This window comes from Canis aureus, chromosome 9 (assembly GCF_053574225.1).
Source record: "Canis aureus isolate CA01 chromosome 9, VMU_Caureus_v.1.0, whole genome shotgun sequence".
NCBI classification, from domain to species: domain Eukaryota; kingdom Metazoa; phylum Chordata; class Mammalia; order Carnivora; family Canidae; genus Canis; species Canis aureus.
In genome coordinates, this window is record NC_135619.1 from 16,907,724 (window position 1) to 16,924,031 (window position 16,308).

General features: G+C 35.7%; 1 protein-coding gene across 4 annotated transcripts in view; it reads right to left on the reverse strand.

Annotated features, from left to right (window-relative positions):
• Nucleotides 1–16,308, reverse strand: part of BAZ1A (bromodomain adjacent to zinc finger domain 1A) — an 89,416-nt gene that overhangs the window by 12,696 nt on the left and 60,412 nt on the right. For all 4 annotated transcript variants that reach the window (XM_077909014.1, XM_077909012.1, XM_077909013.1 and 1 more), the window contains 8 exons: nt 16,044–16,268; nt 14,381–14,546; nt 14,005–14,118; nt 10,528–10,652; nt 5,943–6,539; nt 4,194–4,357; nt 3,325–3,479; nt 1,811–1,959 (listed from right to left, as the gene is read on the reverse strand). In XM_077909014.1, coding sequence (XP_077765140.1) covers nt 1,811–1,959; nt 3,325–3,479; nt 4,194–4,357; nt 5,943–6,539; nt 10,528–10,652; nt 14,005–14,118; nt 14,381–14,546; nt 16,044–16,268 — 1,695 coding nt within the window. The remainder of the gene's footprint in view (nt 1–1,810; nt 1,960–3,324; nt 3,480–4,193; nt 4,358–5,942; nt 6,540–10,527; nt 10,653–14,004; nt 14,119–14,380; nt 14,547–16,043; nt 16,269–16,308) is intronic.

Here is a 16,308-nt window from a genome sequence, read left to right on the forward strand (position 1 = left end):
TAAATATTTAATAACATACTGATGAAAATATGGACACATTAAACAATTTGATATTTTTCTCCTTGATTTTATTTATTTATTTATTTGTTTATTTATTCTCCTTGATTTTATAAACAACTTTAATTGATGGGTAGTTTCAGAAATGGAAGAAAAATCAGCAGAATTGTGTTTTCTCTCTTTTGGAATCACAGAATTAATAGTAGTAGTGAAATATTTATAAGAGTTACATAATTTACAAGTAAATTTTATTTAAAATTTTAATTTTAGTAATTGTAGATTCCTATGTGGTTGTAAAAAATAGTAGAAAGGGATCCTTTGTATATGTAGTTCAATTTAGAGAAACTATTAAGAAATAATGAAAACTGGGAAATAAGTGATATAGCAAATATAAATGAGTATTTTTGTGAGCTATGATCATACATACTTATTTCTCTAACTGCTATTTTCCAATCTGAAAAGTGAGTCATTGAGCTCATGGTGGAATTATCAATTTATAAAAATATGAAAAGGCTTATTAGAACAATAAGATACTGGCCATAAACCCTTCAATTTCAAATTGATATTTTATAAATATATCCACATTGATAGAACCATATATTTATGAAAGCTGTTCTTAGTACTCAACAAGGTAATATTCAAATAATTGAAAAAGGATTTTAGTCAATTCAAGTTGCTCTCAATAGGAGACCAAAAAGATATGGTTTAAAAAACTGTTTCTTCTAGCACCCCACTACTGAGATACAAACTACTTTGAATATGATGATTTATAAATTAATTTAACATGTCAGAAGAAAGGGAAGTTCAAGGCAGTTATGACTTGAGAGTTGATTTGGAACTTGAAACACATTGCTAAAACACAATCCAGATAGTATCACTTCTATCATCCTACCATAAATTATAGAGCATTTCCTCATTTACGTACCCTTTAACACTTGATTCAGTGCTTCTCATATGGTGCTCAGGTTAGTGACCCACATTATTATTTTTTTTTAAAGATTTATTTATTCATCTGAGATGAGAGTGTTTGAGTAGAGGGAGGTTTGGAGGGAGAAGGAGAGAGAGAATCCTTGAGCAGACTTTCTACTGAGTGTGGAGCCCAAAGCAGGGCTCAATCCCATCACCCTGAGATCATGACCTGAGCCAAAATTAAGTCAGCTGCTCAGCCAACTAAGCCACGCAGGTGTCCCAGTGACCCACACTTAAGCAGTTTCTTTGGGGTTCTGTTTTATATAACAAATATTTATGTACAATTTTTGATTATTCAGAATCTGGCCAGTAACAGGTTTTGGTAATCTTTCTTTTGATGAAACACAAAAGAAAAGATTGACAGAAATAGATAAAAAGACAGTCATTAAGATGAGTATCTAAAATAAAAAGTACTTTTAAGTATTATTTTAAAACATCTCACCTGAAAGAACCCACATTTTAAAATGAAAATACAATCTTAAAATTTTTAGCCAATTTCATTGTGTCAGCCCACAAATTTCTATTATAGGGCAATTTCTTTCTTTCCTTTTTCTTTCATCTCGTTCTCTCTTTTTTTAAAGTATTTATTTATTTATTTATGAATGAATGAATGAATGAATGAATGACAGGCACAGAGAGAGAGGCAGAGACATAGGCAGAGAGAGAAGCAGGTTCCCTGTGGTGAGCCCAATGTGGGACTCGATCCCAGGGCCCCGGGATCATGCCCTGAGTCGAAGGCAGACACTCAACCACTGAACCACCCCTATAGGGAGCTGTCCCTACAGGGCAATCTCAAAATCATTTAAGGTACAACTAATATTTTGAAGTGCAAACTGGTACTTACCAAGTGGAGCTTTGAGAAAACGCCGCTCAATGCCCTGCTCTATTTGAAAAAGTGCCATTGCCAGGTAATGAACCACATTGCTCACTGATTGTGGTGTACTTGCGTTAGTTGAGACAGTACTTGGAGTTTCTGTTTTTATGCCCAAGAGTCTACAATGAAAACATGGAAGAGTTTACATTATTATTATTTTTAAAGATTTTATTTATTTATTCATGAGAGACACAGAGAGAGAGAGGCAGAGGCACAGGCAGAGGGAGAAGCAGGCTCCATGCAGGGAGCCTGATGTGGGACTCGATCCTGGGTCTCCAGGATCAGGCCCTGGGCTGAATGAAGGTGGCGCTAAACCACTGAGCCACGTGGGCTGCCCAGAGTTTACGTTATTAAAAACGTAACGTTACACTTAGGTAAGACTTGAGTCTATTCCTCCAAATGCTTGCTTATTATCTGTGTAAGAAACAGTTTCTTCAATCTCAAAGGAGATTATGTAAGCCAGTAGGAAAGGGAAATAAACACGTGAATCAAGAGCTAAACTAAATACCAAGTCATTTAAGGAGGTCAGAAGGGCAAATATTTGGAGGGAAGGTGGATGAGACAAGGCTTAGGTAGAAAAGTTTTAGGTAGATAACCAATGATGAGCCTTAAGGACACAAATCCCAGGCTGCTCCCTTTTTTTTTTTTTTTTTTAAGATTTTATTACTTATTTGAGAGACACAGAGAGAACACAAGCAGTGGGAAGGGGCAGAGGGAGAGTCAGGCTCCTCATTGTGCAGGGAGCCTGATGTGTGGCTCGATCCCAGGACCCCAGGATCATGACCAGAGCCAAAGCCAGATGCTTGTTAACTGACTGAGCCACCCAGGTGTCCCCCAGGCAGTTTACCTCTATACCTTTTTCTCTAGCTTCAATTTTTACTGGCTAGGACACTTGTAGCTGCCTCCTAAGTAGTTCCTTAGCCTCCAATCTCAGCAGCTAAATGATCATTTAAATGTACAAACCTATTTGCTAAAAGCCTTCAGTACTATGTCTCCTCTCCCAGTATCATATCTTCCTTTTTTTCTAGATAATAAACTCCTTAAGGGTAGTTATCTAAAATAACTATAAAGATAGTCAAAGTATCTATCTATAGATATACAGATATAGGTTCTGATTAATAATTCAAATAATAATTAAGCCTACCACAATTTACTAAGTTATCCTACACAAAAGAAAAATGGATAGTATAAAGTTAGTCACTTTCTGAGATTAATAAAATCTTAAGTCCAAAGACTTCTTTTTAAGCTTGAGAAATTGTCATTATCTAACAAGCTGTCTTTTGGCTACACTAGCACAAAGTGGAGTAAAAGAGAGCCTGAGGTTGAAGAAAACGATCATTTCAGTGGTTACAAGTCTTAAAAGTACTCATGATAAGATTTTAAAACAATTTTTTGAGGAAAAAGAGAATTTACTAAAATTTTCAATTTTGCAATTGAACTGCGAAGGAAAAGTGACAGTTTCTTTAGAAAAACCCTTTTTGTACCTGTCTTTTACTATGACCTTTGCTTGCTCATCAATTTCCATCTCTTCCACATCTTCATTCACAGTCTTAATGATCCCATTTTCCTTGTTCTCCTCACTTAACAGCTCATAACGTCCACTCTCTAATGCTGATCTCCAGATGTGTCGATCTGTAACCTGTAACAAAACCCAAATTTATCAACCTGGAAAAATGGCATATGTTGTTCCCACGAAGTATGAGATTCAATGTACATATGAAAAATTCATGAATATTCTAGAACAGATTGTGAATCAAAAAGGGATCTAAAAATAAGGTTACTAAGTGGCCAAAATGAAATTCATATCATTCATAGATGGAAGCTTTGGTACCTCACTTTCTATATAGGGAAATCATAATTCTAAGACTGGTCACCTGATAGTAGCAAAAAAGTGACAGATGATATAGCAAAGGAATGAACAGAACACACATATCAAGCATGAATTACTTACAGATTTTAAAAAGGTAACAAAGAAACCAATAAACAAACCAGACTCAGCAGAGCAGGCAGGAGCTAGTCAAGGAAGAAGAAAATATCCTTACACATTTTAACATCTCGGATGAAAATACCATAAAACAGATATTTTAAAAATACTAAAAATTAATATTAAAAATTAGGTCAATGATGTTCATTAAATTCTATTTAAGAAAGCAGATAGCCATACTGTATATTTAAAGAAAGATCTCTACTCATATATACTTTGATACAGGGGAAGAAACTGAGTTTTCATAAAAAATGTATCACTCCCATGTATTTATTCAAAACACACATACCTTGCCTATACCAAGTAAATTAACAAATATGACCAAAACTTTGGTAATCAGGTAAATTAAAAATGGGAACAGATACAAACCTTGATTGCTCCTAATGTTCCCTGGTAAATTCTGTCTTCAATATCCAAAAGAAAATCTCTCAGCCTCAATTCAAGCTGTCTTTCTGCAGACATCTGAGCTGAATCATATGCAGTGGAAGATCTTCCCCGGCAATATGTAGGTTTGCTATCAGTTTGAGGTTTGTCTGAAATAGTTACCAATACCTTTATTATGATTTTCTTACTAAAAAATATGATTTCCCAAAAGTGGTAGTTATGATCATGAGATAATGGATATAAGAACATTTAATAAATCCTCAAGTGCAAAAAAAAACGGGGGGGGGGGGCAGAAATGTTTGCACATTAGATATCTAATAAGGAACTTGAGTCTAGAATATTTGAAGAACTCTTTCTTACAACTCAATAAAAAGACATTCCAATAAAAAGAATGGGCAATGAACAGATATGAATAGACTTTTCTTTAAGGAAGATATACAAATGGCCAATAAGACCATGAAAAGATGTTCAACACTATTACTCATTAGGGAAATTCACATCAAAACAATAAAGTACCACTTCATACGTCTAAAATGGTTAGAATCTGAAAGTCAGACAAACCAAATGTTGACAAAGACATGGAAAACTTTTAGCCCTCATACACTCTTGGTAGGAATACAGAATGGTGCAGCAAACAGTATGGCAGTTCCTCAAATGATTAAACAGAATTATCACATGACCACTCTTAGGTATACACCCAAGAGAAATGAAAACATATGTTGAGACAAAAACTTGTATGCAATGTTTACAACAGCATTATTCACAACTGCCAAAATATGCAAGCCACAGAAATATCCATCAACTAATATATGGTTACATAAAATGTAGTATGTATCTATATAATGGAACATTATTTGGTTATAAAAAGTATGAAGTACTGACGTGTGCTACAACTTGGATGCACCTTGAAAACATTATGCTAAGTGAAAAAACCCAGTCACAAAAGACCATACATATATTATATGATACCATTCATTTAAAATGTTCAGACAGGGGAATTTACAGAGACAGAAAACAAATTTAGGGTTTCCTTTTGAGGTGATAAAATGTTCTAAAATTGTGTGATGGCTGCACATCTGTGAATATAATGAAAACCACTGAATTGCACACTTCAAATGAGTGGATTATATGGTGTATGAACTAATTCTCAATAAAGCTGTCAAATAAATTGTGATCTAAAGTTTTTAATGTGAAGAGAACTAAAGTAGTCATGACAATATGCCCCTAAATTTAACAGTTCTTTACCTAGAGGATCTTGTTTAGTGATATTAAAACTTATACCCCAAATGCCTTACTGCTTTCTCTTATGTGTTATCAATGAACCAGCCATCATATAGAGATGCTGCTCCCTGATCTGCCGTTGCAGCAATCTCCAAAGAAGTGATCACTAAGAGAACCTGTCCCTGGACTCTCAGCCAAAATCCTTAGTGACTGAACTCTCAGTATCATGTCGAATTTCTAAAACTAATGTTAACCTTAGTGCCTTAGATATCAGGAAATGAGATCAGGAAGAGGATGGATCTTCACACATTGCCGTTTCTCCGTCCAAGTGGAACCCAGCGACATCTAGAGAACCTTGTTCTCTAACTGGCAAACATTCTCTAACTTGCAAACTGAGAGCATGGTCCAAATGGAAAAGAAGGTGTTTTATATATAGCTTTACAACAAATGTTTAAGCCTGAACTAGAGATTATGGGGAGAGAAAATAAAAGAAAGTTTTCAATGAAAATTTACCTGAAAAATGAAATTTCTCTTCAGAAAAATGGGCTAGCTGTGCACATATTCTGCTCTTCTCTTGCAACAAAGTTTCTTTTAAGGCACTTTCTCTATGTCCTCTAGAATTAAGAGCTTCAATAAGCTGGTCTAGCTGTTCACAAGAACTGTAAAAGCACCACCGATTTGGCTTATGCACTGGTTTTGGCAGTTGCACAGAATCATCACATGGACCTTGGTCAATGTTGGAGGTAGATTCAGGCGTCAAAGACTCTCCAGTTTTAGTGGATACCTGAGGATCTTGAGACTGTATACTATTCTGAAATGATGAAGGTCTAGGCAACAGCATGTCTTCAGTGAGACCAGAATAATCCTCTTCAATAAATAATCCAGGAATAGAAGGAAAAATCCAATATCGCCTATACATGCGGTCTCGGCCCAAAGGAAAGATATTGGTACATGCTATGGCACTTTGGATTTTTTCCAAGAGCTCTTTCTCTTTTCGTTGATGTTCCTGTTTTAAAGCTTCTTCCTCATCTGCAGTAAGAGGCTCTCTTGTTACACAGTTGACCTCTTCTTGTCTTGTAAATTCTTTAAATCCATTTTGTCCCCTTTTCCCTATAGTTTAAACATTTTATTATCACTATCACATTTCAAATTTTCATCAGAAAAACAAACAAAGCTATCCTAAGTTACCTTGTATTATGGACCAAACTGAATGCCCCTCAAATTCATATGCTGAAATCCTAAACCCTAATGTGACATATTTGGAGATAGGGTCCTTAAGGAGGTAATTAAGGTTTAATGAGTTCAAAGAGTGTGGGGACCCTGTAAATCAGGACCAATATCCATGTAAGAAAGAGACCAGGGTGCTCACTCTTCACACTTGTGGGCACAGAGGAGCAGTTCTGTGAGGACACAGTGAGAAGGTGCTATAGCAAGCTGAGAGAGGCCTCACCAGAAATCAATCCTGCTGGATTTGGACTTCCAGCCTCCAGAACTGTGAGAAAATAGATTTCTGTCATTTAAGCCTCCCAGTCTGTGGTATTTTATTATGGCAGCCTAAGCAGATTAATACACTATGCTGGTAAGAAACTGGTATATTTAAATACAGGAGACACACAAAAAACTGCAATCTCCATACTGGATAGTGAGGCAGAGTCTATTATTCTCCAACATATGTTCAGTCCTTTCTCTAAGGCACGAGTCAGCAGACTTTCATAAAGGGCTAGCTAGTAAATATTTTTAGGCTTTGTGGGCCATATGGTTTCTGTCACAGCTGCTCAACTGTGCCACTGCTGCATGAAAGCAGCCATAAACAATATATAAAGGAACAAGCATGGCTGAGTCCAATTAAAACCATGATCATTGAAATCTGAATTTCATATAATTTTTGTATTACAAAATATCATTCTTTTTCCCTCAACTATTTAAAAATGTAAAAATGTAAAAAACCAGTTTAACTGGATTACATAAAAACAGGCAGGGCAGATTTGGCCAATGGGCTATAGTTTACTAACCACTAATTCAAGGTAACAGAACCCCTAATGCTTAGTTAGGTACCTAGCGGTTCAAAAGAAGGACACTTCCCAGCGGGAAACGTTTCCCCAGGAAGTATGGCTACATAAGAAGCTTCTGATCAAAGAGATGGGAGTAGAATTCTGCATTATATGTAACCTGTGGGTTGTATCTCTATTTTCCTTCTTTCAACTAGCCAGAATGACGCCATGGGGATAAATCATTTTGGAACATGAGGATGGCAGCAAAACCCTAAGGATGGCAGTATGAACAAGACAGAAAGAGCCTGGATTCCTGGTGAGCTGCCTGGCCTTTTATGATGTGTTGAATTAAACTTCTCCCATTTTAGGTACTGTCAGATTGCTTAGATGGTCAGGGAGTCAGTTTTCTTTCTTTCCTTCCTTTCTTTTGCTTGAAAGCATCTGTATGAGATTAGAATTATCTGCTTTAAAATTTGGGAAAATTCACCTATAAAGTTGTCTAGGATTGAAGTTTTCTTTGTAGGAAGATTTTTTTTTTTTTAAATTCAGAAAGAGTAGGAGCAGGGTAGGGGAGAAGCAGAGGGAGAGAAAGAAACTTAAGCGGGCTCTACACTGATCTCATAACCTGAGCCAAAACCAAGAGTCAGATACTGAGCCACTCAGGTGTCCCTGTAGATTTTTTAAAAAATATTTTATTTAAATAAATAAAGTAAATAAGTAAATACTTGAGATAGGAGCAGAGGACATAAGTGGGCAGGAGAGGGAAAAGCAGGGTCCCTGCTAAGCAGGAAGCCTGACACAGGCATTTTTATTAAAGATACATAAATTTATTACTTATTTGTTTATCTTCATTTATAAAGATTTTATTTATTTAAAGACTCTACTTAACAGAGACCAAGAAGAGTACAAGCAGGGGGAGTGGCAGGGGGATAGGGAGAAGTAGGCTCCCCACTGAGCAGGGAGCCCAACGAGGGTCTCAATCTCAGGACTTTGGGGATCATGACCTGAGCTGAAGCAGATGCTTAACTGACTGAGCCACCCAGGCACCCCTGTAGAAAGATTTTTAATATTGGTTCAAGATCTAATGGTTTAGGACCATTCACATTTTAAATTTTCTCATGAATCCATTTTTTTTTTATGAATCCATTTTTTAAAAATGATTTTATCTATTTGAGAGAGAGTGAGAGGGTAGGGGGAGAGGGAGATGTAGACCTCCCACTGAGCAGGGAGCCCAACATAGGGCTTGACCCCAGGACCCAAGGATCATGACCTGAGCAAAAAGCAGATGCCCAACTGAGCCACCCTGGCAGCCCTCATGAATCTACTCTCATAATGTGTATTTTTCTAGGATTTTGCTTTTGTCTCCACTTTTTCTTTTCTTTTTTTTTTTAAAGATCAAAGCAGAGAAAATCAGCATCATACAGTGCACTGGTTTTCATTTTAATTTTTTTTAAGATTTTATTTATTCATTCATCAGAGAGAGAGAGAAAGAGACAGAGAGGCAGAGACACAGGCAGAGGGAGAAGCAGGCTCCATGCAGGGAGCCCAATGTGGGACTGGATCCCAGGTCTCCAGGATCAGGCCCTGGACTGAAGGCGGTGCTAAACCACTGAGCCACCTGGGCTGCCCTTGTCTCCACTTTCTCAAAGTAACTGCCATAAAACTGTATATGCTGTCCCTGTTTCTTTAAATTTCTACTTTATCTATAGTTATGCTGCTTCCCTTTTCAATCTTAACCTTACTGAGACTCCCTTCCCCCTGCCCTCAAATCAATTTCAAGAAAGCTTTGTCTAGTTCATATCTTTTTCAAAGAACAAACTGTTGGCTTTGCTGTTCTTCTCTATTACAGTTTTACTTTCTATTATCTCCTTATATCTATTGTTTCCTTTTATTGAGGGATTTTTCTGTTATCTACCTCTGACTTCTGAAATGAATACCTAGCTCAATTTGCCTTTCTTCTTTCCTACTAGGTATTAAAACTAGAAATTTTCCTCTTAAGTAGAGGGACTGTATCAAACAAGTGTTAATTGATAGTACTGATAGTCTTTTTCAGTATAGATTAGTTTTATTTTCTAGTTTCCATTTATGGTTTCTACTTTGACCAATTACTTAAAAATGTCTTAAAACTCTAATCAAATGAAGACTTTTTGTTTTACATTTCTAAATCAATTGCATTATAATCAGAAAATATAGCCTCCACGATACAGATTTTGTCTACTTGTAATAACTATTTAGCAAATAATTTAGAAAAAAAAGATACCAACAAAATTATAGGCATAGAATACAGTTAAAAATCTCCTTTAATAGTTGTTAAATGAAGATAGTTAAAGATCTTCAGAAGTAATCTGTATCAACAACTTTTAAAAAAATGTATTCCCCTTGATCCAGCAATTCATGAAATTATTTTAAGGTAGTTGATTTCTATTCTCAGCATATGGAACCTATTAAAAGCATTACTGACTTTTATATTTCTAGCACCTAAAGGGCACTTAATGCATGTTGAGTGAGTATGCAATAGAATAAAAATTTCTATTTGGCCTAATATAAAATAGTAAATACAAAAACTCAACAAAACTCGCTGACTAACCAAAAGTTGGAAGTTATGAGAAATGGGCCTATTAAAACAATATGAAAATTGAATTAAAAAAACAACAACAATCTGAAGAGGTGCCTGGGTAGCTCAGTCAGTTAAGCATCTGCTCAGGTCATGACCCCAGGGTCCTGACATTGGGCCCTGAGTTGGGCTCCCTGCTCAGTGGGGAGCCTGCTTGTCTCTCTCCCTCTGCCCCTCCTCCCCCGTTCATGCTCTCTCTCAAATAAATAAAATCTTAAAAAAAACAAAACAAAACAATATGAATATTGTCACCCTTCCCTCAAGAATAACTTATATGAGAATAAAAACTAAATATAACTTCCAACACCATTTTTTTAAACAAGATGGTCACCATTTAAAAAACTTATCACAGCTATGAGTTGAGCATTTAAGAAACATATACACCTTGGAATCACAAATGAAGTAATCTAATACATATTTCAGGATAGCTGAATTATAAAGTGCCTTATTAATTAAAACAATCAGGCATGCCCTTAAGAAATTTCTGTATTACCCCTTCTTCCTCTTTTATGTGATCCTGGGTCATCTTCATCCTCAGTGACTGTGTCTTGATCAAGTTCCTTTTGCTCTGTTTCTTTGCTTTCAGTGCTAGTATCAAAATCTTCCCTTTCTTCCTCCCTTAATGAAAAAAACAAGGATTATTTTCATTAATGAATATGTAATTCCATTCATGAGGTATTTATTGCCTGCTTATGAAGTGCTAGCCATCATGTTTAGGAAGTAATGGACAAGAAGACTAACACAGAGTTTATATTCTTGCAGCGAAAACAGATAATAACACAATTATACAATTAAAATTTGTAATAACTATTAAAAAATGAGAAGTTCAAGGTGCTATAAAAGCAATTCAATGAGAAACAAATCTAGTCTCAAGAATCAAGAAAGCCTTGCCTGAGGGAGTGGCATTTAAACTGAGACTAGGGAGACTGGGCAGGCGTAAGATAGCAAGTGAGAAGAAATCTCCATTTCAGGCACAGGGGATATCATGTACAAAGGCACTGAGCTGAAGAGAAAAGGAAGGAGCTTATCATTTTGAGAAAATAATAAAACAAAAAGAAGTTATCCAAGAACTGGATGAGAAAAAGGCAGGGTTAGATCACACCTGGCTTTGTAGGGCATTATTCAAAAAGCTATGGGAAAAGAAATAGAAGAGTTTTAGAAAAGGGAAATGATGGGTTTAGAAAGCACTTCGGCTGCTATGTGGAAAATGATCGGGGAGAGAAAGGAGATGAGGGGAGACAATGGGTCACTGTATCAGTCCAGGCAGCTGGCTCGGAGGTGATGGTTGGCTCAGACTAGAAAGTAGATAAGTAGACAAATAGTAGAGGAGAGCAGATAACATTTCAGATATACTAAGTAGGCTGAATGACAAGACAGATGTTTTATCTAATTCATTATGCTATCCAAATTAAAACTAAAACTGTATGAACCTTGAAATAAGTTCTACCATTTGTGTTCTTTACCAAATATCAAATGTTCTTAGGAGCCAGAGAGATAATGTAAAATGAGTGAAGCTAGGCTAGATGAGTATTAAAAAAGTACGAAATGGTGGAATCTATAATGTGTTTTTTTTTTTTAATTAAGAGATCACAAGGGAAAAATCTGTAACTATAGGAGGTGATGAATAGCAACTAAACTTATGTGGTAATTATTTAATAACATAAAAAAATAATAAAATAAAAAATTATTTCATAACATATGCATATATCAAATCATTATGTTATATACCCTAAATGATTAACACAATAAGTCAATTATACTTCAATAGAAATCCAAAAGGTTTATAAAATTAAAAAAAAAAAATCGAGCTATAACTCACATATCCTAAAATCATCATTTTAGAGTGTATAAATTCAGTGGTCTTTAATATATTTACAAAGTTGTGCAGACATTACCCTTATCTAATTCCGGGACAGTTTCATTATCCCCCAAGAAAAACTCTATAGCCATTAGTAGTCACCTTCCATTTCCTCTTCCTCACTACCCTGGTAACAACTCATCTACTTTTTGCTGTGGATTTGCCCATTCTGGACTTTTTATCTAAAAGGAATCATACAACAACACATGGCCTTTTGTGACTGGTTTCTTTAACTCAGCATAATGTTTTCTTTCTTTCTTTCTTTCTTTTTTTTTTTTTTTAGCATAATGTCTTCAAAGTTTATCCACATTGTTGCATGTATGAGAATTCTATTCCTTTCTATTGCTGACCAACATTCTGCTGAAGAAATACATCGTTTATCTATTCATCAACTGATGAACATTTGGGTTATTGCCTTTCTTTTTTTGCCTACTAAGAATAATGAAACTATGAACTTTTGTATATACATTTTTGGATGAACATATGCTCTTAATTCTCTTCAGTGTATACCTAGGAGTGGAACTGCTGGGTTGTATGGTAAACAAATGATTTTATTATCTGAGAGACTGCCAAACTTACCCAAAGCAGCTGCACCATTTTACATCCACCCGCAATGCATGAGAATTCCAATTTCTCCACATTCTCACCAACACTTCTTATTGTCCCTTAATTGGATTACAGCCATCTAGTGAGTGTGAAGTAATATCTCATTGTGATTTTGATGTGCATTTCCCTAATGACTAATGATGTTGAGTGTCTTTTTCATGTGCTTCTTGCATATCTTTTTTTTTTTTTTTTGAGAAATGCCTATTAAAATCCTTTGCCCATTTTTTAATTGGGTTGTTCTTTTATTGTTGAGTTATAGGAATTCTTTATATATTCTGGATATTAAACCATTATTAACACACAATTTGTAAATATTTTTTCCCATTCACTGGGTTGTCTTTTTTTACTTTCTTGACAGTGTTCTTCAAAGTACAGAAGTTTTTAAGCTTGAATAAATCCAATTATTTTTTTTCTTTGATTGCTTGTACTTTAGGTATCAGATTAATTTTGCTAATCTATCCAAATTCCATTTCTTAAAATACTGTTGATGGCCATATAAAATACAGCTGTTACACGTTTGTGACCTATGACCTTACGAGTTAATGGGTATTTTTTTTTTCTTTTTTTAATTTTTATTTATTTATGATAGTCACAGAGAGAGAGAGAGAGAGGCAGAGACACAGGCAGAGGGAGAAGCAGGCTCCATGCACCGGGAGCCCGACGTGGGATTCGATCTGGGGTCTCCAGGATCGCGCCCCGGGCCAAAAGCCGGCGCTAAACCGCTGCGCCACCCAGGGATCCCGTTAATGGGTATTTTTATATGCAAATATAACTAAAAGTCAATATACTAATATCAGAACACTGAGATTTATAGAACCTTCCTCTGCAATTTCATAAAAAAATTATTTCTGCAAAATTTGAATATGGTTTGCCATCTACAATATGCAAAAATTCCCACTTGTTTTCAGAGCCTATTTTCATCCCAAATATTTTCAAATTGCAATAGAGTATCTAAGTCACTAAATTACTTAATGTGCTTCCTTCTTCTCCCTATACCAATCTATTAAAACCTCCAATTTCATCCCTATTCCTCAATAAACTCAGAGGAGTTTTGTGAAACACAGTGTACAACTGTGATAGGTGGTGGTGGAGTGGGGAGATACCACTAGTAATGCTAGAAATGTATTACTGGTTTAAAATAGACTATTGAAAGGTTTTCTGGGCAATTATCATTTATGACATTAATTCTATGAGAAAATGAGTTCTAGATTCCCTGAAAGTATTTTTTAACATAACACACGTATACCTGAGGACTCCCTATATGTAAATTTCATAGGCCTACTGGTATAATTATTATGTACCTATAAATAAAAAACTAGAAAACTAGTTTTTAAAACTTCAGCATTTCAGACCTAGACAGAGGGAGAATGCCTGATGCGACTTGATCCCAGGACCCTGGGATCACGACCTGAGCCAGAGGCAGACGCTCAACCACCATGCCACCCAGGTGCCCCTGATTTTTATTCTTCGTATAAAGTCTGGTGAGCACTGTAATTCAAACCATACCCAACAGATATATCTGCAGCTGAATTTCTTTGTTCATCTTCCTTCAGTTTTTCTTGTTTCTCTTTCATTTTCTGTTCTTGTTCCTTCAGTTTTTCTTCCTTCCTTTTACGAATTCTGAAAGTTAACATAAAATATTAGTCTATTTGATGGAAGATACTTTTAACTTTTAGTATCTTGCCTTTAATAAAAAAATTATGGAAGGTGCTTTAAATGTTATCACAAAATCATAATGTAGTAATTCACTCATAATCTCTTAGTTAAGCCATCACACATTAGTGTGAGCCAGTATCACATTACAACCCGATGTGAAATATCGTTTTAGATGCAAAGAAATAAACAGCCTTCATTAGCACAACTGACTATAATTATCTCTTACCTAGCAGCTGCTTCTTCCCTCTCTTTCCTATGTTGTTCTGCTTTTAACTCCCGGAATTCTTGCTTTGCTTGTCGTAATATATCAACATAATCTTCAATGAAATCCCTAGTAGAAACTAGGGTCAGTAGTTTTCCACAGAGAGCATGAAGTATCTTCATTTTTTCTCCTGTCAAAAATTGGTAAATAACTTCTGTATCATCAAGGATAAAAAAGAATTGTTTGAAAAATCTTAATTTGTGGCTTAATGTGAAAATGCTTAATAAAGAATAGGAAAAACCTCAAGATCAAACACGCTAATGGCATGTCTTCAGAAAAAAGCACCTCTGAATCCAAATTAACAGATATGTGATATACAAGGCATTTCAAATACTAATAAGTACCATATAGACCAGTTAAATAGACATGAAAAATTCTCTAATGACAGAATTTTTTTCAAGTTTTAATTTTTAGGCTCACTTAGGAAGTTCAAATAAAAAATGTTATTACCATATGAAATTAAAAAATGGCAATAGGCAAATCACTCTGAAAATACTGCACAAAAACACTACTATAAATTATAAAACCTATATAAATCTTAGCAATGAAGACACTCTTATTACATGTTCTCTTAAATAAGCATATTAAATTAAGCTTTACATATTTGTGCACTGTAATTTTTTTATTTAAAAAAGGAAGTGAAAGGGATGGCTGGGTGGCTCTGTGGTTGAACGTCTGCCTTAGGCTCAGGGTGTGTTCCCGGATCTGGGAATGGAGTCCCGCATCACGCTCCCTGCAAGGAGCCTGCTTCTCCCTCTGTCTGTGTCTCTGTCTCTCTCTCTATGTGGGTCTCTCATGAATAAATAATCTTAAAAAAATGGAAGTGAAAAATAACTTCTTCTTAACTTTATTTTTTTAAAGAATTTTAAATTTATTCATTCATGAGAGACAGACACAGGCAGAGGGAGAAGCAGGCTCCCCAGAAGGAGCCCGACACGGGACTTGATCCTGGACGATGGGACCAGGCCCTGAGCTGAAGGCTCAACTGCTGAGCCACCTAGGCGTCCCCTGCATCTTAACTTTATATACCGTTTCTCATATCTCAAATTCTATTCAAGTAAATGTTAGAATTTAGCAGCTACAGCCTAAATTTCTGATACACTGATGAATAAAAGTGAAAGTTAGCTAATTCTCACTTTAGTAGATAAACCACAAATTTTTAAAGTAATAGAAAATCCAAATGAAAAAGAACAGAAAAATCAGAAAGAGTTAAAGCTAATACGAATTAACAACAGTAGTCTCCATTTGGGTCACTAATTGTATTCCAACAATTTTTTTAAGGACTGTTCTCGTTCTCTTTTAATTAAAACTGCTATCAGGGTGCCTGGGTGGCTCAGTTTGTCAAGCATCTGCCTTTAGCTTGGATCATGATTCCAGAGTCCTGGATCAAGCCTCAAACTGGGCTCCCTGCTCAGCGGAGAGCCTGCTTCCTCTCTCTCCTTTTGCCCTTTTCCTTGCTTGTACTTTCTCTGTCTTTCTCTCAAATAAATAAATAAAAATCTTAGAAAAAAATAATTAAAACTGATATTATCTAACACTTCTCATCAGTACCTAGTTTTCTGGGCTAAAGAGATAGAAGAGGGGAGGAAGTGGGCAGGTTATACAAATTCCAACTTGCAAAGTTTACCTGGTGTCAAATCATACACTGAAGTGCTTGCCAATTTCTTCACTAGACTGGGATTGCTCAAACGAAGCTCCATACAGGCATCATCTGTTGCATCAAATCCTCCTCGCTTTTGGTATCTATACTTTGCATTTGCTGATGTTACATCAGCCCCTGAAGCTAAGATGTGCAGTCTGAGGATTTCAGAAAGAGTGCAGCTATCAAGATCCAAGCTTTTCAAACTGCAGCCTATAGTTGTTAAAAAATGAAATAGTCATTTAGAACATAA